The sequence below is a fragment of the Leucopleurus acutus genome, assembly GCF_964270905.1.
Source record: "Leucopleurus acutus genome assembly, chromosome: 15".
Taxonomy (NCBI): Eukaryota; Metazoa; Chordata; class Mammalia; order Artiodactyla; family Delphinidae; genus Leucopleurus; species Leucopleurus acutus.
The window spans coordinates 48,979,974-49,003,318 of record NC_139157.1 but is presented as its reverse complement, the minus strand read 5'-3'; the positions used below and the strand labels follow the sequence as shown (position 1 = coordinate 49,003,318).

Sequence of the window (23,345 nt, the reverse complement as noted above, 5' to 3'; positions counted from 1 at the left end):
GCTTTTGTAAGAATAATATCTAATTCTTAGATGCAAACTTAGTTAACATCTTCCTCTCAATTTTGATAAGGGAGTGTTACAAGTTAACCATGAGGGAAAAAATTTAGGTTGATTAGCATCATTAATGCATAGTATATTATGAAACATCTAGTGACAAATGCTGCTGTGTTAAACACTAAAAAGAGGTACCATACTGATGTGGTCACTGCTCAAAAATAGTCACACGGTTTATTGCTTGCTCTGAGTCAGACATCTTATGGATTCTTTTTTCTGATGATGATAAATGGTGATGGAAGCATTTAAAAAAGCTGAAGAAGAAGAAGAAAAAAAGCAGAAATAGTGAAAATTGTCCATTTAGGAAAGTCTTTGTAGAAAAGATTAGATTTCTAGGTATTTAGCCTTTAAAAAGGAGAAAAGAATGCTTGACTGACAAGATACAGATATCAGAAAAAGGTCATTATAAGAAATAATAATATGGTTTCAGTAGCAGAATCTTTAAGAGCACTTTAAAGATAGAGATGAGGAGCTATATCTTATTGCACCCTGGTGGAGAAAGAAGTACTTTTTAATATTTTTCATTTTTTAGCAGTCATTGTCTTTTTTTTTTTTTTTTGATAAAGCTGTTTCATGTAATTTTTGCCTGCTTAGGTTTCCATAGTCACTTAAAATATGGCAGTGGAAATGTATAGCACAGCCAAGGATGTCAGTGCTAGTGCTCTAGCTGTTCTCCTAAGTGTACAATAAGCAAAAAACTCATTCTCATGCTCTGAGACTGGTACATTTTTTATTTTATTCCATTATTTCCTAAATCCTTATAACCTGTTGAATTATAGGCTGTTTTATATCCCTTGGCACCATTTTAGCGCTGGCACGCTGCATGATTTTTTTTTAATGTAAAGTACTTCAATTTAAGCCACTAACTTTAGAAAATAAGAAAATTTGGAAGTGGCATGGTGTATGACATTCCTGTGTCAGTGTATTTTCTATGAAGCCTGTTTTTCTTAAATTTTGAGATCCTATGCATAACTAATATATTGCTGTATGATTAGTTTTCCAAACTTTCAAGAAAAATTCAAAAGGTCAAAAAATTTTTGGTGCTATTGACGAGGCAGTAGGTTTATCATTCTCTTTGGGGGATTATCAGTCTAATTTTCTGTTCTTTTTTTTCCCGTGTTAGGGAAGCTCACATTAAATATATCAACTAGTTTATGTTAGGAACATTGCAGTGCTTATTGTCAACAATTTAAGGAAAGACTGATAGAACTGAAAAGTGAAGAAAAATTACAATTTTTCTAAGGAATTGTCTGTGACATAATAAATTATCAACTTTGAACTTTATGACTAGGGTCTGTATAACTTGGCAAAGTCTGGAAGGGTATTACCAGGAACTTTGCTGGATGAAATTCAAGTTCTCATATTTTGAGAATCCATCATTAGAGACAAGATTTAATCCTTCTTCTCAATCTAGTGTTTACCAGAGAGGACATGCTAAGTGCTTTTTAAAAAAAAAAGATGGAGACCACACTATTTCCTATAGTGCCTCTAAAGCACCAGTGAAGTTTAAGGAGAGACTGCATCTCGTTATAAAGATAGAAGTTCCATGAAAGTATTTGTAACTGGCAAATGTTTTTTGAAATAAGTGATACAGTCCAGGTTAAGAACATGAGATGTGGGGCTAAACAGACCACTTATTAGCTCTTATGTGACCTTAGATTATCTTAGTTTTTTCACAGGTAAAATGAAGATAATTTCTACTTGACCAAATTATAAGGATAAATGAGATAATACGCGATGTGCTTAGGAAACTGTCTGGCGCAGAATAAGCATTTAATAAATTATAGCCTTTACTGTTATTTATGTTAATATTATTGGCATTGATGGCGAGATAGGCCTTTGTGAGGAAAGATTCCAGACAGAGGGGAACAGCATGAGCCAAATCATAAAATCTAAAGAACAGCAGTGTTTTAGTCATTATCAGTAGGGGAGAACGGGATAAGGCTAGAATAGTACTTTGTACAATCGGTATTGCACAGGCTTTAGGGGCCAAGGTAAAGAGTTCGGTCTTGATTTAATAGATGAATTTTTAGGAAGATTAATTTTAAAGGTTTGCATGATGGAAAAGAACAGGGATGGAGACTAATAAAACTACCATTTAGTACACTATGCCAGGTACCACACTGAGGGATTTGTATACCTTATCTCCTTTAGCCCTCACTACAACCCTATGAAGTAAGTACTTTTATCCCTATTTTATAGTGAGGAATTCAACTGTCAGATTATACTGCCAGCAAGTGCCATATTTGAGGCTTTGAGTCCAGATCATTCTTAACAATCACACCGTAACTATAAGACCATTTAGAAGGTGCAGTTTTGACTTTATTAGTTCAGTAAACTAACAAATTGGCTATTTTATTTTATAAATTACTGTTTCCCTCCCAACCAAGGACTTTTCCTAGTTGATCTACCTAGTTATCCAGATAAGCTTTCTCAAGTTACAGAAGGAACTTGAAGACATAATAGCCATTGTTTTAGTCTAGTGATTTTCTTCATTTCACTCAATCCTGTTGGATCCGCTTAGAGAAAAGTCTGTTTGTTAGCTTCTCTAGACTCATATAAAACCCATAAGCCTCAGAGAGAATTTCAGACTCCTTAAAATAATATTACGTTAGGAATAGAAAAACTATAAAAGTTTAGAGGGGGAAAATGCCAGTTACTGTTTAAAATCTGGCCAAAAGGGCTGCTATAAATATTAATGTTAAAATGGACTTTAGAAGTCATATAGATCAGCTCTTTTATTTTATAGATGAGGGAACTGAGGCGCAAGGTCATAGAACCACTAATAAAATATACTATCGTAATAATTAAACTGTGCTTATGTCTTACAAGATTGAGGTATTCTGCCAATAAAATTGAATTGTGGTGATCTTTTCCAAAATTATAGAAAATAACAATTAATATGCTCTTCTCACCTTAAACTTTGTTTGTAAATGTTTTATACATTGATTACTTCAATGAATATTAATGGAAAACTTAATACAGCAACTTGAGTATATGATTATTTGTTCAGTAACTTGGGGTTTTTTCCTATATGTGAATTTATGGTTATGATTTCCTATAGTCAATTTTTACTTATATGAATTTTCTTAATTCCTGTGATGTTATACTGCTAAGGCATCAACCCTCAAGTACTCTGCCTGGTGAAGACTTGAGAACCACTGCCTTATAATACATGGATCTCTTAGATTTATCAACTAATGTCTTAAATTAAAAATGCTTTTCTCCCAAGTTTATAAATAAATCACTACTTCACTGAGATGAAAGAGGTAAGGTTACTTACCTCAGAAACATTTTCGTTTTTGGTGCAATGTCTGAATTAATACTTAAATATGTATATTTTATATAGGAGATTTACAATTGTAATTGACTGTGATATACTTCAATATTATATTAGCCAAAAACTATTAAATACTCATACCTAATTAACTTGAATATGTATTTTAAAAAATCACTTGTATACAAACTTAGGCTTAGACTTAACTACCAAAAGTCGAAAAGAAGCATTTAGAAATCAGTTTTGTGTATTTTTAAATATGCATCGTTTTGTTTTTTTAATGGTTAACCCAGAATTAAGAGTTGCATATTCACACAGACCAGGAACATCTGAGAGAGTAATTGGTAAGAGCTGAGTCCTGCCGAATAACATTCTCTGCCTTCCTCTGTTGACATGTAACGTCTTTGAGGTCAGCTCCAATAGCTGCCAGTAACCAGAAAGTTAAGGTGAGCCAGAAGTAGATAAGCCGACCCCAGGCAGCTTCCTGTATCAGTGGAAGATTTTTTTCTTGTCTCAGCTTAAATATGTATAAAATATAAGCACGTTTAAATTTTTAGACAGTGTTAGGAAGAGTACCACAAGATATACTTTGCTGTAATATATGGATCTATATTCTTATAGAAATCAAAGTTCTAAACACTGAGAATTTTTCTTTAAAAGATGGAGGCAGTTTGATATGTATGACCTGTAGAAGAATTATTCCCTTTTTGTAAAATTTTAATAGAATTAGAATATGGAAATTGTACTTTCCTTTTTGAAATTGGAAATTATAAGCATAACGATTGGTAATTTATTATATGTGATAGGAGTAACAATATAGGCAATGGGGATTTTTATCATTTTGGAATTTTTTACCCCCAGAAATATCACATGCTGCTTTGCAGATGTTAACTGACTATAGCAATTAGATCATCTAGTCAACTTAAGTCATTTTATTATCTTTGATTTTATGGATGTTTTTGTAATAAATTTCATGTAATAAATTTCATGACTGAATGAAGTTAACTGTAACTTCCAGCATTCAGCAATCTAGATTTTTTTCCCTACATTTCCACCCGTCAGCTCAGGAAGAACTAATACAGGCTATAAAGCCTTGCCCTGTCCTTTAATTTAGAATAAATAGTAATAAAAGCTTTATATATGAATTAGATATCTTAAGATTGAATCATTTTAAACCTAGAAATGGAAGCTGTTAATAGAAAGGAATATTATAGTAATTTATTTTCTTCTAAAGCAGAAAAAATTATAAGGCAAATTAACGTTTAAATTCAGATTTTTATGCATAGCATAATGTTGATATGTAGAGGAGACAACACTCTGGTTAAGGAAAGGTCAATAATTTACATTTATGGCTCTGGAAGTGTATCATGGAAAAGGTGGTTTCAAATGGTAGTGACCTAAGATGTTCTAATGTCAAAATATTTATTATGACAGTCGACCTTCCAGAATTCAAATAAAAATATCCCGTTTACTTCCACTGTTTCCAAAGTGGGAAGTTCATTTTATTCTTTATTTTTAAAACTGGAAAGAAAAGAGTTTGATCTTCCCAATACCTTTTCTAATAGCATTAGTGACTTTAGGCAGGCAAGGTATGTCATCTTGACCTTTTTCTCCATTTCTAACATGAGAAAGAGAATACCTCTTTAACTTTCCAGAATTTTTGTACAGATCAAATTAAATAACATTTGGAAAGCCATTCTGGAAACTCAAAACATTGTAAACATATAGATAATAGTGGCACTATTTTGTGTAAGATTTTCATAGTGTGACTTTTCAGAGTGGAGAAGTTTTATTTACATTTGTAATGTCTTTTCCTAGGGACTTTTTCAAGCACTTTACTTTTACTGTCTATTTCCTATCTTCTGCCCCCAGTGAGACTGATTAACCTTTCCTTCATTAGTGCTTTCTATATGCCAGGCACTATGGAAAGTATTGACGGTTCTAAGTCTGCACCTTTGAGGAACTCATAATCCAGTAGCAGAGAAACATGTGTTTTCTAAATTACATCATGGTACCATTCCAAAAATCCCCCAAATCATCGTTTAGACAAAACTATAGTGTGTCTCAATTATCTAGAGCAACACTGTCAAACAGAACTTCCTGCAATAATGAAAATGTAGTAGCCAGTAATTGTATGTGGCTGTTGAGTTCTTGAAATGTGGCTGGTATGGCTGAGGAACTGAATATTTTAATTAATTTAAATTTCAATAGCCACACATAGGCTTGGGTGAGCTGGTTCCTCTCCAGTCCTGGTGGCTGCCAAACAGTGCTAACCAGCCATTGTCCAGTTGTACTAAACCATGGGAGGTAAGCATGTTCCCACACAGGTTAATGGGCCCCTGATGATTTAGAGTTAAAAATACATTGTACAATAATTCTACTCATTCTAGCTTTATACACTGAGAATTTGGGGTTTTTTGTTTTTTTGTTTTTTTTTCTTATAACATTGTAGTTTGGACCAGAAAATCCCTTCAGAACACAGCAAATGGCTGCCCCTAGAAATATGCTTTCTGGATATGCTGAACCAGCCCATATCAATGATTTTATGTTTGAACAGCAAAGAAGAACTTTTGCCACATACGGTAAGATGATACGCGAGTTTCAGGTTAAACCTTATTAGAAGTGGGGTGTGTGTGTGTGTGTGTGTGTGTGTGTGCTTGCGCACGTGTGCGCGCAATAATCGATTTTATCTTCTGGCTTTTTAAATTTATTAACCTGGATTCCTTAAAAGGATAGTATGTTTTCTTATACACATCTATAAATATTTATACAAATAGGAAGGTGCACTAATATTTTTAGCTGTCATTCTAAATCTGTTCTGATTTCTGAGTACTAGAAATATTCTGTGGTCTTAAAAACAGAACATTCTCTGTTGTACTTTTTTTTTTTTTTTTTTTGCGGTACGCGGGCCTCTCACTGTTGTGGCCTCTCCCGTTGCGGAACACAGGCTCCGGATGCGCAGGCTCAGCGGCCATGGCTCACGGGCCCAGCCGCTCCGCGGCATGTGAGATCTTCCCAGACCGGGGCACGAACCCATGTCCCCTGCATCGGCAGGCGGACTCTCAACCACTGCGCCACCAGGGAAGCCCTCTCTGTCGTACTTTTTAATGAACACTTGTTATTGAATGACTGTTGCATGTAGACTGCTGTTGAAATTGGTAAATAACCGGATAGTGTTAAGAGGTATATTTTTATCTTCTTATGTACTAGTTGACTTAACTCTCTTTCTCAAATTTTATCTCTGAAAAGTTTTCTGTTGATTACTGAGGGTTATCAGGAAATGGAATGGCCACAAATTCATTGCGTAAAATAATTATATCCTATCAGTGGTGGGATTTGAGAAAGTTAATGTGCATACAAGGCTGGGGATCCCCTCTACAAGAAGATGGTCTTTATAAAAATGTCCTTGCTCATGGTTCCACAGACCATAGGTCTGGTCACTTATATCAGCTTTGTCCATATTTGGTAGTGCCTTTTCTTTCTCTTCCCATAATCTACATCTGTAGGTTGACAGACACACTGATCACCTTCTGCTTTGAAGAGCTTTTTGGTAGGGTGGGTGAGCAAAGTAACTGAGAATGTTTTTATGCCTGTTGTAGTTGTGATCTTTATGAATTAATTACTTAATGCTGATGTTCTCTTCCCCAAAGAGTAACTGAAAAAGAAAACTTTGAACTTTTTTAACAAGAGATTTAATAATCACATTTTTAGACATCAGCAACATTGTCTCTCTTATTTTCATTTAGTTTTCTTTGCAGTTAAAATTCTAATACCTCCTCCTTTTATTTCTTATAGGATTTTTTTAAAGTTCTAAACAGATTTTTCTGTCCTATCTATGATTAACTTCCATTATTATAAGATAGCACCCAAAATAAAGTTAAGAAAGCAGTATCATGTGAAATGTTATGTATTCGGTGATGCTTTTTAATAGCAATTATTTTCACTAAAAAATAACACAAACAAATTTTAAACATTTAGGAAAGAGAAGAAAAAGGTTACCTATAATCCCACTATACTAAAATATCTACTTTTAGTAGATATTTTATTCCTCCAAGTCTTTTTTATTATACATATTTGTATTACAGAGCTATAATCCTTCTAAACTGAAAATTTTGCAACTTTTTAATTCAATATTCTATCATAAGCATTTTTCAATGTTACTTTATAATCTCAAAGCTTATTATTTTTAAGCACTATGTAACATCCACTGATGGGTTTATATTACAATTTACATAATTATTCTAATGTTAGAAAATTACTTTTTTCTAGTTTTTAGTGAGCCATGCAAACTGATTCATCGTGAATTAGTTTAGAGGTTTAGTACAGATAGTCTTATTTATTTATCCACAATATGTTCTTGGAAACTGGTTGTAAAATGATTGACATATATTAAATTATATTTCACTGTGGCTAGGTTATAATTGACTTAACAGGTGCCAAAAGTCATAGCAAAGACTTTATACCTCTGAAATCTCCTAAAAGAGTTCAGTGACACTTCCAGTCCAATAAAATGGTTACAAATGCATTGTAGCCATTGATTGTATAAGGGATCCCATGTAAATCTAAAGTATATGTGCATTACATAAAAATCAATTCTATTGCATCATGAATTTATTATATCCTAGCCTATAATAAAATGGACTTTTAAAGACTCTGCAGGGTTATTTTTAGACTTTAGAAGGAAGGGCCTTAAGCAATATTTTAGGTAGCTTAAATCTTTAAAACAAAATAAAACAGGTGAAAAAAACTATCCTATCACATTGAAAGCTATTCAGTTGGCTTTAGACCCAGGTTCAGAAACAGCTTACTTGGAAAAATAATAGCTGGTATTTTTTGCCTCTTCCATTAAGAGGGCGTGGACTAGAACAGAGATTGAACTATTTAGTGAGTCAGAGACATAAAAAAGGAATGTGGGGTATATACTATGTTAGGTGGCCTGGAATAAAAGGAGTAGCCACTTGCAAATTAAATAATGTATGTCTGTCTCCCTTATGAGAATCTTAGAACTGAGAACCATTTATCTGAACTTAAACAAGTTAACCAACCTCAAGTTTAGCAGTCTTTTTTTCTTTACCCCCAAGTACTAAGCAAGTATAGCTTCTGTTAATTTAAAAGTCTTATTTTCTCATAGAAAGTTCTTGTCTAGCTTCTGATAGTAATTCCTATCTGAGTTTTTCCTCTCACTCTTACACATGGAATGTAATGCTATGAGACCTTTCTGTTACCTTCTGATTTGCAAAGTACCAGGGAGCAAACCTTCCTTATATCTTGTATAAGACACAAGACATGTCTCTCTTACCTACGAGACATGAAGGAGATGGCACAGGAATTCAGCTTTTTTTAAATTAATTTATTTTATTTAGTATTTTTGGCTGCGTTGGGTCTTCGTTGCTGCGCACGGGCTTTCTCTAGTTGCAGCGAGCCGGGGCTTCTCATTGCGGTGGCTTCTCTTGTTGCGGAGCATGGGCTCTAGGCACACGGGCTTCAGTAGTTGTGGCACACGGGCTCAGTAGTTGCAGCTCATGGGCTCTAGAGTGCAGGCTCAGTAGTTGTAGCGCATGGGCTTAGTTGCTCCGCGGCATGTGTGATCTTTCCGGACCAGGGATCAAACCCGTGTCCCCTGCATTGGCAGGCGGGTTCTTTAACCACTGTACCACCTGGGAAGTCCAGGAATTCATCTTTACCTAAGTCTCATATTTATCACTCTATAACTCTGCTGGGATATAGAACACTGATCCTACTTTTCTAAATAACCATATTTAAATGGTTATAGCAGTGTTATAATCTAAGTGTATTATTTTACTTAGTTTATCACAGCCACCTCTATTCCTTAATCTGTAAAGACAGTCTCCTTTACTGTATCATCCCATTTACTTATGCTACAGTTTTGCTTTTAGCTCCCATTTATCATGTTTGTCCTGAGTTCTTAGTCTCTCAATGGTTTGTATGAATTCTTTTGTCCTGTTCTCCTCCCTTTTTGTCTTGGGTTTCTGGCCTGTTCCCTTACTGGTCTTCCTTGGGGATTCTCAGTGAGGTTTCTCCCCTTTGTCCTCCTTTCACTCATGATTTTCTCCACACCAGTCTATGAAAGTGGAAAATTTTAAATAGACACGTTTAAGCTGATTCACTTCATTGTACAGCAGAAACTAACACAACATTGTAAAGCAAGTATACTCCAATAAAAAAAATTTTTTTAATTAATAAACACATTTAGTTTCACCACACTCATTATTAACTGAGTTTTAACTTCAATATTAACTCTTTATTAAACACTTTTATTAACATTTTTTAACATCTTTATTGGAGTATAATTGCTTTACAGTGGTGTGTTAGTTTCTGCTTTACAACAGAATGAATCAGTTATATATATACATATGTTCTCATATCTCTTCCCTCTTGCATCTCCCTCCCTCCCACCCTCCCTATCCCACCCCTCCAGGCGGTCACAAAGCTTTTATTAACATTTTTAAATGATTTTTTAAAATACTCTGCTGAATGAAGATGTCATAATTTATGAAAAAATTCTTGTATCATTTAGATTGCAAGTTGGTTCTAGTTTTCATTATTTAAAATGTGGTGATGTATATTTTAAGCTGCAGTAAAATGCTTTTTAAAATGTGGTAGTGCATTTGTTTGTGCATAAAACTTTATGGGTTGTTTTTGTTATTAAGATGAATCTCCAGAAGTGGATCTAAGAATGTAAATGTTTTTGAAACTTTTGTTATATATTGTCAAATTGTTTTCCAAAAGAATTCTCCCAACTTTTACTGCCACCACCATGTATAAAAATCCTACTTTTCCTTACTCAAGATCCATATGATTGTTTTTCCTTTGTTTATTTGATAGTGAAAATATTGTATTTCTTTATTTTAATTTTATCCTTTTGGATTACTGGTGAGGTTTGAAGGTTTTTTCATATATTTGTAATCATTCTTTTGCAAATTGTTTACAGTCTCTTCTCATTTACCTATTGAGACATTAATATTACTAATCTTAAGAATCTAACAATAAAACTAATATTATTAGAGCCATTTCAAGTAAAACTACAAAGAAAGAAAGTAAACATTGGGAATTCCCTCGTGGTCCAGTGGTAAAGAATCTGCCTTCCAATGCAGGGGACACAGGTTCGATCCCTGGTCAGGGAACTGAGATCCCACATGCCGCAGGGCAACTAAGCCCATGCGCCACTACTAATGAGCTTGCGCACCTCAACAAGAGACCCCGCATGCCACAAACTACAGAACCCACGTGCTCTGAAGCCCCCGCACCACAACTACAGAGCCCACGTGCCCTGCAGCCCACATGCCACAACTAGAAAGATGCCTGCGCACCACAATGAAGAGCCAGCACGCTGCAATGAAAGATCCTGTGTACTGCAACTAAGACCCGACGCAGCCAAAAAAATAAAGAAAAGAAATTTAAAAATTAAAAAAAGTGAACAATAATTCTATTAAAAAGATAAAATGGAAAATAAGCTTCAGAAAGATAGATAAGAATATTTCAGAACTTAAATATAGATATATTCACTTATTTGAGACATAGGTTGGTAGAAAACTAATTGGACTAAAATTCTGTAGTGTTAGAGTTATATCTTGTTCTATTGCTGGCTAACTTCTAGTAAGACATTTATCAATAGATAAATATTTAACATCCCTTATTAGTAAAGGGAAAATACTATTATCCCCTAATTACCTGGGTGGGAGGCAGTAGTGGTAATGGTGACAGTGGCAGTAAAGATTTTACCGCAGAGGGTGTGGAGAAAGAGGAGAACATAAGTTCCTTTCCTCAGAAGAAGAGGAAATTCCAGGCCAGATGAGCTGGCAATTGGTGCTTACACAGAGACCATAAGAAGAACCAGAGTTCTCCCTTCCCTCTCTGCCTCCTACACCATCTCCCTAAACACATAATGCAACGCCATTTGTGTAGATATATATCTCCTTCAAGACAGAATTACATTTTAGATAAATTTTTATGGTTGAGATGGGGATTTTTAACTTAGGGTATGTTTAAATTTTACATGAGCCTTATGAAGTCTCATTTTAGAAAAATAATTTATAGAACACTAAACACTATTCTCTATGTCAAAGAGATGAAAGATAAAATAACTCGTGGGATTTGAACCTGTGATTTCAGAGGTTGCAAAGCTGCTTTCTGCCATCAAGCTCTCTCCTCAGGCCAAGAACATATTTTAATACTAAAAAAAAAACCTATATGCAAATGAGCTAATACCTAGGTGGTTGGCTCAGTGTTAGCGTATTATGAGGGTGAGTTGAATACCTACGTGCTTAGCTTGTCTGAAAAGTATGTTTAATGACAAATCTTTTTCTTTTTCCCAAAAGAAGTTCCCTTTAATCTTCAGCTGGAAAATTAAAATGTAAATAAATAAATAAGAAAATTTAATTGTTAGCTACATTCACTAGAATGTACCGCTAAAAAAAAATGCGCAAGTACTCTTATGTAGTATTTCATGCTTGTTCACATGGGTTGTAGGCCATAGACTGATTTAATGATCTAGCTCTTTTGTGAATATACTGGATTATTACTAAAACTGATTTACCAAACATTTATCATACTAGCACCCCCAATTGAAGAAAAACTGATTTCAGTTAATACAGACTTTCTTTCCTGAAGTTCCCATAGACCACTGAAGACTACATTTATATGTAGCTACACACTCTAGCTGAAGGAGTACATAAATATGCTAATAGATATCCTTACTGCTCTTACCAAAGAAATATAAATAATGATTTATGAAGTAGAAATATACTATTTTTAAATTGGGAGGGAAGACTATCTTTACTGAGAATAGCATTTGCAAAATAATAGCTAAATTTTATGTAATTCTTCTTACACTATTTCTTTTTTAAATTATTTAAAAGTTTATATAACTTGATAAACTAAACCATGCATTATCTGTTACCAAAAATAAAAAGATTTCTAAACTCCTGAAGGTATGATATATGTATATTTTTAAGCTCTTAGAAAATTTAAGACTAAAGTTTGATATTTTGGCCTAACAGGCTCTTAGTAATGTAATGTCAATATGCTAGATTCATCTGTTCTACTGAAGTCATTCATTGTCCAGCCTGAGATTTGGGTTAATGATTCTAAATAGAAACATAGCTCATGAAAGAAGGATTAGTCCTCAGAGTAACAGTGGACAGTTGAATGTGATAAAGTAAAGTGATAACTCTTTTGGAGATAAGCTCAGAGAGATCCAACACAATGAAAGGTCTTTGAAATTATCTTGCACAAGCAACTTTACAATCGAAAATTTGGTTTGCTTGTGATAGAATTATTGGTGTGTACATCCTGATGATAAAGGAAGCTGTAATACTTTCAGAACATAAGGAAGAAATAAAGTCACAAGAAAACAAACAAAAAAAGAGACCATTTTCAGCATCTGGGAAGGAAAATGTAAAATGAGTAAATGTGTATAGAATCAAAATGAATTGTAAATGGAAAAAAATGGAGTCAGTAATTTGTACTTTTCTCCTTTCAGGTTATGCCTTGGACCCTTCATTAGATAACCATCAAGTGTCTACTAAGTATATTGGTTCTGTAGAAGAAGCGGAAAAAAATCAAGGTAATTTATTTGAAATATCAATATTTAATATCAAATATATATACCTATACTTATTGGTTGTAGATTGACTTTGGACAGTAGGGAAAAACTAGTATGTAATTTATCTCTTGATTTTTTTTTTTTTTTAAGTTGAGACAATAGTGGGATATAGTTTAGAGCAATGTATAGAAATATTAGTTTGGAGCTTGCTTTTGCCACTTACTAGGTGTGCAACCTTGTAAGGAAGATAGTCGTACCTGTAGTGGCGGGGTTGGGGGGGTGGGGAGTGATTTCTTGGCACAGTTCCAGTCCTGTGGAAATCATTCAAGAAATGAAAACTAATGTATATCTGATTTTAGCAGTTTATTTCTCAACACTAATGTCAAGCTCCATTTTAAGACAGCAGAAAAAAATCTCATCGTGCATGTCTGTGGAGATTGTCTTTCAAGGGTTGCTTTGAAGTCTGAGTTTGAATATGTGTTTTAAAACATATGTTTATACTTGTATTCATTTTGTACTTATTTTAAGACAAAGCATCATACTCTAAATGCTAACTTGCCACAAAGCTCATCGGCCCCTTGGAATCTTATCCATAAAATGTTCGATAGAAAAAGAGTATGCTGTTTGTACGAAGGCACTTAGTAACTCTAGAGCCTATATCAGGGGTCCCCAACACCCAGGCCACAGACAGGTGCTGGTACGTGGCCTGTTAGGAACCAGGCTGCACAGCAGGAGGTGAGCAGTGGGCGAATGAGCAAAGCTTCATCTGTATTTACAGTCACTCCCCATCGCTTGCATTACCACCTGAGCTCCACCTCCTGTCAGGTCAGCGGTGGCATTAGAGTCTCATAGGAGCACGAACCCTACTGTGAACTGCGCATGTGAGGGATCTAGGTTGTGCGCTCCTTATGAGACTCTAATGCCTGGTGATCTGAGATGGAGCTGAGGCAGTGATGCTAGTGCTGGGGAGCGGCTGCAAATACAGACTATCATTAGCAGAGAGGTTGGACTTCACGGAGACCATAATAAATCAACTGCTTGCAGACTCATATCAAAACCCTATCAGTGTTAGGGAGGGTGGGAGGGAGGGAGATGCAACAGGGAAGACATATGGGAACATATGTTTATGTATGACTGATTCACTTTGTTATAAAGCAGAAACTAACACACCATTGTAAAGCAATTATACCCCAATAAAGATGTTAAAAAAAAAAAAAAAAAAACCCTATCAGTGAATGGCAAGTGAAAACAAGCTCAGGGCTCCCACTGATTCTGCATTATGGTGAGTTGCATAATTATTTCATTATATATTACAGTGTAATAATAATAGAAATAAAGTGCACAATAAATGTAATGCACTTGAATCATCCCCAAACCATCCCCACCCTCCCACCCCCCGGTCCATGGAAAAATTTTCTTTCACAAACCAGTCCCTGGTGCCAAAAAGGTTGGGAACCGCTAGCCTATATGATCAAGCTACCTTTGGTTTATGAGCTAGATTGTTGTTAAAATAGGATTTTAACAACCTTTTGTTATAACACAGCTTAAAGGAAACTGATTTGAATTAATATAGGTTAAGCTTTTCTCTTTGTTAGACCTCTACAAGCTACATCTTTATGTAGCTAGATTCTCAGTTAACAGTTAAATTGTGACTGACTCCCATAAACCTTTCTTTTTCCAATTTAATGACTACACACAGCATGCCACCTCCTACTGATCAAATGAGAATCCCAACCAGAAACATCCTCTTTCCTCTTTTCTTCTTACTGTTAAGATTTATGGTATTAGAGGTCAAGTTTGGATTGAGATCACCTGGAAGAAGTACCAGATTCTTTAATTTATATTGTTGCATTACAATACAGCGAAGCAAGTGAAGCAAGGAAAAGTTATTAATTATTTAATGTAATTTTATCTAATTCAGCTTTTGAATGAGAAATTTTAGCTTATTCTTGCTTTCAAAGGTAACTTTATCATTATTCAGCATTGTTAAATTGCTATGTTTCTTTCAAAAAGTGGTAAAATCTACTGATAAAGATCTGTGATTAATTAAAAAGATTGTGTACCACTGCAGGATTACATAGCTGGGTCTTTTCTTCCTTCACATATACTAGAATTTGCAACATATTGCAGTGTTAGAAAGCTGCTTTGCCCAGACGGTTGAGTCTCTTTTTATATAGCATGAGTTGGTGTATCTTGATTCATGTAGGTTTCATTTTGTGTTTTAAATATTTTGTGTTTATAAATATATATAAATATATACATTGCTGTTTCTTTAGAAAATATCCATATTTATGATCTCTGCTTTTTTGTTTTTAATATAGGTTTAACTGTGTTTGAAACTGGTCAGAAGAAAATAGAAAAGAGGAAGAAATTCAAAGAAAATGATGCATCTAATATTGATGGTTTCTTGGGACCGTGGGCAAAATATGTGGATGAAAAAGATGTAGCCAAACCTTCAGAAGTAAGCTGTGATGTTTTTCATTGCCAATTCAGGTGTCTGCTATGTCTCTATGAAGGATACCTATATTAATAAACTTGAGGTTTCCTTAGAGAACCAAATGACTCATCAGAATTTCTCTGCCTTAGTTGATAGAGAAAATACAATAATTCCTTTGTTTTTCTTTGGAATAATTTTTGTTTATATTTTTCTGATTTATTATCTTCCATACTTTTTAATTAAAATACAATATTGAACAATTTTTAATAAAAATCACCTTGATAATACTATTAAGGTGCTATGGTAGCTGATTTTCTGATGCCAGATATTCAGATAGTAATTACAGAATCAACCTTTCTATGATTTTAGAATTCATGATGGGTTTTATTTATTAATATAAAATTTTAACAAAGTAGTATGTCTATTTTTTTCATAATATTATGAAGTTTATAAAGTAAAACTATAAAACCCTACTTGCCCCTCTCCACCTCCTAATCCTACTGTCTGTATGAGCCAGTCACTGTTCTAGGTCATGGGGATATAGCAGTGGAAAAGATTAAGAAAATCGCATCCTCATGAAGCTTACATTCTAGCTGTATCTCACATCCAGTTATCTCAGTAATACATATACGTTGCTCTTTATTTATTTTGACTTCTCAGTTATTATAAGGATTTACTACTACCCCACCTTGCTTTTACTGCTTCTCCCACAAAAGTTGTGTCACAAATCTGTAGTCACTGCTTATATCCTTATGACTATTAAAAGCTGTTTACTGAAGAACATCATCTACTAAAATTCACTGTCTTTTCTGGTACTAGATTTTCTAATTGCCTCACTTTTTCACTTATATAATTAGCATAATACATCAAATTACTTTCTAGGTGTCCCAGAAGGATGAGTTTTGTATACAATGAGTTTAGAAGTATTAACTAGTACCCACTGTGTGTTTAGTGCCATTTTGTAGTCTGCCAAAGAGTTGAGATTGTTATCCTGGGAGACATACTTGCGGCTATTGCCTCACCAAAAAAGTGTGCCTCGCCTCATTATAAAGAATTTATGACCAATGTTGGCCAGGATGGGGTCCTAGAACATCCATTTTAAAAGTTCACTCCTTAATTCCCTTAGGAAGAACAAAAAGAATTGGATGAAATTACAGCAAAGAGGCAGAAAAAAGGCAAACAGGAAGAAGAGAAGCCTGGAGAGGAAAAGACAATCTTACATGGTAATATATTTTTTATGCCTCCTCATTTTTATGATAAACTTTCAGATATTTACTCTGTTCACATAATATATGTATTGCCTTTACTAATCAGCTGCTAGAATTCATTTTATTAAGAATTATATTGGACAGTTTGCATCCCAGAGAAATTATAGCAAACCTCTTCTATGTTCTAATTAAAGAGATAGCCACAGATGATTTTTTTTGAAGTGCTAATGAATTTTTTTTTAAAGGTAGATAAAGGAGATTATGGTTCACAGTCTGTTCTTTCCTAAGATAAAATTGACTGTTTTTGATGTATAACTAGTCTCCCAGTCTTTTTTTTTTTTTTTTTTGCGGTACACGGGCCTCTCACTGTTGTGGCCTCTCCCGTTGCGGAGCACAGGCTCTGGATGCGCAGGCTCAGCGGCCATGGCTCACGGGCCCAGCCGCTCGGCAGCATGTGGGATCTTTCCGGACTGGGGCACGAACCCGTGTCCCCTGCATCGGCAGGCGGACTCTCAACCACTGCGCCACCAGGGAAGCCCTCCCCCAGTCATTTTAACCTTTTGTTTTTAACCCAAGCCAAATACTCTCTAGGTATGATCACAGTTCGTAACTGTTACTAAATTATACTTTAAAAGAATAAACTTTGTTTTTCATGTAAGTGGACTGGAGATTAAGATTCTCATACTTACTTTGATTTGTAGAAGGAAATGCATATTCACCAAAATAAATTATATTCTAAACTCTACCTGGTTCATTAGTAACTAGTTATATTGGGGAAATTATGTAGTGACTACCAGACTAAAAGAATAATTCAGTTCTGATAGTATTGATTATTCTAATGTTATATCACTTATCAAATATATAGGTTTCACGAGGTCGCGTTTAGCTTCTCAAGCTCCAGTTTTATCTCCAAGGAGTCTATTTAGTACTGTGGTGCTTGTGGCCATAATAACAATAATAGCCAACATTTATTGAGTACTTACTCTGTGCAGCATGCTACTAAATGCTTTATATATACTATGTCATTTAATTCTCACATGTGACTTTATTGTAAAATCTGGGTTGAAAGTAGAAAAGAGATTGGAAAAAGAACCTGGAAGGACATAAAGGAGGAAAGCAGGGAAAAGGGTAGTTGATATATTTTTGTTTTAACTTCCTTCTTATCCTGTTTTGCTTCTGATTCTTTGCCAATGACTCACAAGGCCCAAGTATTATCTTTTCTTCTCTCGCTGTAATTGTACTGCAGTGGAGTCCTTGTATATGCCACTAAAATGTGTAACTGGATAAAGAAGTAAGAGCTTATTTAAAGGTCTGATATTCTCTCGATATTTAGGGATTCTAAAATACTACCACTAATTGTAAATAATAGCTATGATTTCAGGCAGTTAAATTTTAGCTGACTCTTGGTCTTAACATCATCGGAGTATTTTTACCAAAACCTTGATATGCAACGATATCCCTATGAATAAAATGTTTGTTATTATTTTAAGAATGTAGATTTCATGACTATGGCTTTTATTTGTTCACTGCTTTCTTTTGCCTTCTTGTTTCAGTTAAAGAAATGTATGACTATCAAGGCAGGTCCTATCTTCACATACCTCAGGATGTTGGTGTTAATCTGCGGTCACCTGTGCCACCTGAGAAGTGTTATCTTCCCAAAAAACAAATTCATGTGTGGTCCGGACACACAAAGGTAAGCAAATTGGTTGTTTTTGTTTGTTGTAATGTATAACAGTGACACCAGCATAACTTTTCAGCTATTGACGTGGGACATTCAATATTTCTAGTAAAGATGTAGAGAAGTCAAGATAGAACAGGGAGGTCAAACTGAAGATAAACCGGAGTCAGACTCTGGCGGTACCAACACATATGAGTCACAAGTGAATACTCAGTCTTCAAGGTCATCTGATTGGGCCGTGACATAAGCATTCATGATTTGGTGTCCTATGCCCTTATGGTAGCCCAGGCCTTCGCCTCCAAGTTCCTGCCATAATATTCTTCCTCTTGGGCACCAAGTCAGTGAGTAATGGGCTGATACTAGCACAAAAGCCTCAATAATTTTACCTTAGCAATTAGAGTTATCACACTTCAAAGAAGATCAGATGCTCCCTGGTTTATACACTATGATATTCTTAAACTAATGCAGAGACAAGACACTTGAAAATTTTGATGTTACTATTCTTTGTCATCTGCACTGTTCCAACTGATAATTTCCAGCTCTTAGCAAAGAGCAAAGGTACTGAGTAAAAGAAGGAAGAGGAGTGAGGGCATTAGTAACATGATTGACCAAGAATTCCCTTGAGTGAGGAAGTTGGTAATGAAGGTTAAAAAAAAATCTTGAAAAGCTTAGCGTCCAAAGGGCTGCTCTTAGAATACTAACGAAGGTTATTCTAGGGTGTGATTTTTAGAATGAAGAAAAATAGTAAATTAGGTGGCTTAAAAATACACTGTCTTTCCCTTCTGTTTAATTTTAGCTGAGATTTCAAATGCTTCTGACTGATAATTTTAATTCCTTTTTACAGGGCGTCAGTGCAGTCAGATTGTTTCCTCTCTCTGGCCATTTGTTGCTGTCTTGTTCCATGGACTGTAAAATTAAGGTGAGTTTTCAGTAACAGAGTAGGAATGCTACAAAGCTAGTGCTTTGGTTAAATCTATTCGGTTATTATAGATAAATCTGGGTTTGTTAGGCAGTTAGAGGCTAATTATTTTCTCTTAAGCCCTGTGAATGCAGCAGTTCATGAACTGCTTCCAAACACGTTGATTCAGATATGGCTTTGTGGTCCAATTGGCTAGGCTCTTTTTTTTTTTTAATAGAATTTTTTATTTATATTTTTTGGCCACGTTGGGTCTTTGTTGCTATGCGCAGGCCTTCTCGAGTTGAGGTGAGTGGGGGCTACTCTCTGTTGCGGTGCACGGGCTCTAGGCGCACGGGCTTCAGTAGTTGTGGCACACAGGCTCAGTAGTTGTGGCTCACGGGCTCTAGAGCGCAGGCTCAGCAGTTGTGGTGCACGGGCTTAGTTGCTCCGTGGCATGTGGGATCCTCCCGGACCAGGGCGCGAACGCGTGTCCCCTGCGTTGGCAGGTGGATTCCTAACCACTGCACCACCAGGGAGGCCCTTGGCTAGGCTCTTTGTAAGCTTAGATAGCTGATTAGGACATAATCAATCACATTGGCTTTAAGCACATAAATATTTAATCACCAATAATGCATTTTTATAGAGGTTTTAGATATGTAACTGAGTTCATTTGTTCCTTAGTACCTTAAAGGTAGAGAGGACATGTGATAGAAAACGCATTTTTAGAGAGCAGATAATGTAATTCACCCTTTTTCTTCTAAATGCTAGTAGCAGAATTGCTCCCAGCCTCTTCTCACACTTTTTATAGTCTTGGGAAGGTCCAACTTTAGTTGATGTTCAGCTGTAGAATGTGTGGTAGAAAAACTCACTTGCCAATACATGTCAACTTGAATATGGGAAAGCCTTTTAAAAACTTAAATCTGGAAGCATGGTTTTTATCTTTTTTATGTCTTCTGTGTCTAGATCATTATACTGGTCAATAAATATCAACCCTATAGTGCTCTTGAGTCTTGGAAAGTTGACTCATGAAAATTTTATTCTTTGTAAATAATTCATGGGTAGTAACAATATATAAAGGCACCTTTTTTTGATGAGAGCAACCATTTAGGCATTTGCCTCAACTTAGTGGCTTAAAATGACAGGACAACAGTTTGGAGTAAAAAGACTTATTTCCTTTAACTTGCAGTTTATACAGACTATGTTAATTGAGATTAAGGTCTTCTGTTTGACCAGCATAGAATTTAATTTGTTCACGTCTGTAAACATTTATTAGATACCTATTATGTGCAAATATGGATGAAAAATTGTTTAGGGGCTTCCCTGGTGGCGAGGGGTTAAGAATCCTCCTGCCAATGCAGGGGACACGGTTTCAAGCCCTGGTCTGGGAAGATCCCACATGCTGCAGAGCAACTAAGCCTGTGAGCCACAACTACTGAGCCTGTGCTCTAGAACCCATGAGCCACAACTGCTGAGACTGCGTGCCACAGCTACTGAAGCCCACACGCCTAGAACTTGTGCTCAGCAACAAGAGAAGCCACCACAATGAGAAGCCCGCATACCGCAACGAAGAGTAGCCCTGCTCACCGCAACTAGAGAAAGCCCACATGCAGGAACAAAGACCCAAATGCAGTCATAAATAATAAATAGATAAGATAGATAGATAAATAAAATTTTTAAAAAAATTGTTTAGGCACTGTCCCTGCTCTTAAGGTGATTGTTTCGTTATGATGTAAATGATCATTGTAGAGGCAGATGCAAGGTATTCTGGTTTCAGAGAGGAAGCATACCTCAATAGGAAGGTAACTAAGTAAGCAGGGGAAGGGCATAGGGAGTAGAGTATGTCTGAGAGGAGTAAATAGAATGAATCAGCATGGTATGTGCTGAAAACCGCAAGTGGTGTGACTGCTAGAGTCTAAAATCTGAGAGGCATAGAATGACTACAATCAAGGCAAAGGACCAGGACCTAGGGTCCTTTCCTGGTATGCTATGGGAACTGAGACTTTATCCTGTGGCCAGGAAATGCTTTCTATTTCAGATCATTAGCAACACTGTCAAGGATTGGATTTGAGGCAGGCAAGAATAAAGGTAGTTTCAAAGCTATTGTATTAATTCGCTTTAGATGTGATCAGAATTATGAACTTGTTATATTTTAGTCTAGATTATCATTTTCATAACAGCTTTTATAAGTTAATACTTCAGAAAAGTTAAAAAAAAAACCTCTCAGTACCAAAATGTTATAATAACATTTTAATAACATAATTCTTTTAAAAGTAGTTCATAGTATTACATAAGTAGAAACTTTTCATCATAGAAAATATATCAAATACAGAAAAGAACAAGAAGAAAATGAAAACCACCTGTATAAGCTCCATCTAAGTTCTCTCGATTTCAGAGTTCAGCTTTAAAGTGTGTGTGTATGTGTGTGCACATGCGTATGTGTGTAGTCCAAATAGTTCAAGTCACTAACAGCACTGAACAATATGTTTAATGATATATAATGCCTTTGGTTAAATAACCTGTACACACACAGATATGCACATACATAGCTGGCATACGACTATTGTTAGTGATTGATAGTTGTCATTTTATCAAAGTCTTGTATTAAATTTAATGTTTCTGTGTGTTGTTTTTTCTCCAGCTATGGGAGGTTTATGGAGACAGGCGCTGTCTGCGAACATTTATTGGTAATACTTCTTTTCTCTCTGGCTATAAATCTGTTTGGAAAGACTTTTTAAACTACAATAACATTAACAGTAATTTTACTACACTGATATGAAGGAAAGCCTTCATGGACTTGAGCTGAGTCTTGAAGGAGGGGTAAGTCTCCCCATGTAGACAAAGAACTAGGAAGAGAGAGCAGCAGAAGCTAAAGCAAGAGTGGAATGAGAAAGCATACTGCTTTGAGGGAACCACTTATACTTCAGAATTGTTAGCCTGAGGGATATAGTAAGAGATGACAGTGGAGAAAAGCAGTAGAGGAGGGCAGAGTATGGAAGACCTTTAGACTGTCCTGGGGGCCTTGGGAAGCCAACCACTGAACTGCTCTTGCAGGAAAGCAACATGATCAGATTTGAAGTTTACAAAGATCACAGTGGCAGTATGGAGGATGCTTTGGTGGTTCAGGCCTGGAGGCAAGAAAGTGATTTACAAGGTTATTTCATTGGTCTGGATTAGAGATAATGAGAGCCTGAACTAAAGCAGCAGAGAGAGAGGAAAGAAACAAGAGTTAGGGAAGAGATATGGGAACATATGTATATGTATAACTGATTCACTTTGTTATAAAGCAGAAACTAACACACCATTGTAAAGCAATTATACTCCAATAAAGATGTAAAAATAAAAAATAAATTTTAAGATAGAAATTTAAAAAAAAAAGAGTTAAAACCAATGGGACTTGGTTAGCAAGTGAGTGATAAGAGTGAGGCAGGAATCTAGAGTGGCTCTCAGGTGGCTGGAAGAATGGTGGTGCTACTCATCATAGGAAGATGATGAGATTTCAGACTAATGGAATTTGAGCTGCCTTTGAGATACTGAGATAAAAATGTCCTGTAAGCAATTAGATAGCCAGATGTTGAGCTTTGCAGAGAGGTTGGGAATTGGCAACAAAAACAGATAAAGAGATAAGGTTGAGAGAATTCCTTGAAGGAAAGAAAGCCAAAAAGAGGACAGCCTTGTTGGTAGATACTAGTTTATTGTCTTTGTCAGATTTTGTGTGAAGGCTAGTTATGTTTTGAAATTTAACTGTACCAAATTGAAATGGTATTTGTGTGAATTATATTGGCTTTGTTTTTAGATTTAAGTGGGGGTCCATTTGCCAGTGCTTTGTTACGATTTTAGGGCCTCACTGCACAAATGCGGCCCGAGATGCCAGGGCAGCCCAGAAGAAGACTTGTGGGAAGGCTCTCAGCAGTGTACAGGGAACAAAATGTCTCCTGCGACACAGGGGATTTGATCTCCATCTGTCTCCCCTGCACTGGCAGTTTTTCAGTGGAAAACTGAAAATTTCCTACTTAGAAAGATGATAGCAGCTCTGACTGGGACTCCTGCTGTACAAAAGAATGCCTAATTGCCATGACTGGAGGTCATCGGTGGTAGCGGTTCAGGACCCCTGGGTACGGCTGACAATTTGTGCCATGCACATTTTGCACAATTGTGCTTGGCAGTCTTTGTCATGGTGGGATGGTAAAAAGTAGGAAAGTTTCTGCTTTCATTTAATCATATTTTATTT

At 35.7% G+C, this 23,345-nt stretch overlaps 1 protein-coding gene across 1 annotated transcript in view; it reads left to right on the top strand.

Annotated features, from left to right (window-relative positions):
• CDC40 (cell division cycle 40) overlaps positions 1 to 23,345 on the top strand; it is a gene marked incomplete at its 5' end in the record, with an annotated part of 54,957 nt that overhangs the window by 18,629 nt on the left and 12,983 nt on the right. Inside the window, 7 exons of the mRNA XM_082856069.1 lie at positions 5,784 to 5,913; positions 12,834 to 12,917; positions 15,218 to 15,357; positions 16,460 to 16,556; positions 18,095 to 18,234; positions 19,064 to 19,138; positions 21,756 to 21,801. Coding sequence (XP_082712195.1) covers positions 5,784 to 5,913; positions 12,834 to 12,917; positions 15,218 to 15,357; positions 16,460 to 16,556; positions 18,095 to 18,234; positions 19,064 to 19,138; positions 21,756 to 21,801 — 712 coding nt within the window. The remainder of the gene's footprint in view (positions 1 to 5,783; positions 5,914 to 12,833; positions 12,918 to 15,217; positions 15,358 to 16,459; positions 16,557 to 18,094; positions 18,235 to 19,063; positions 19,139 to 21,755; positions 21,802 to 23,345) is intronic.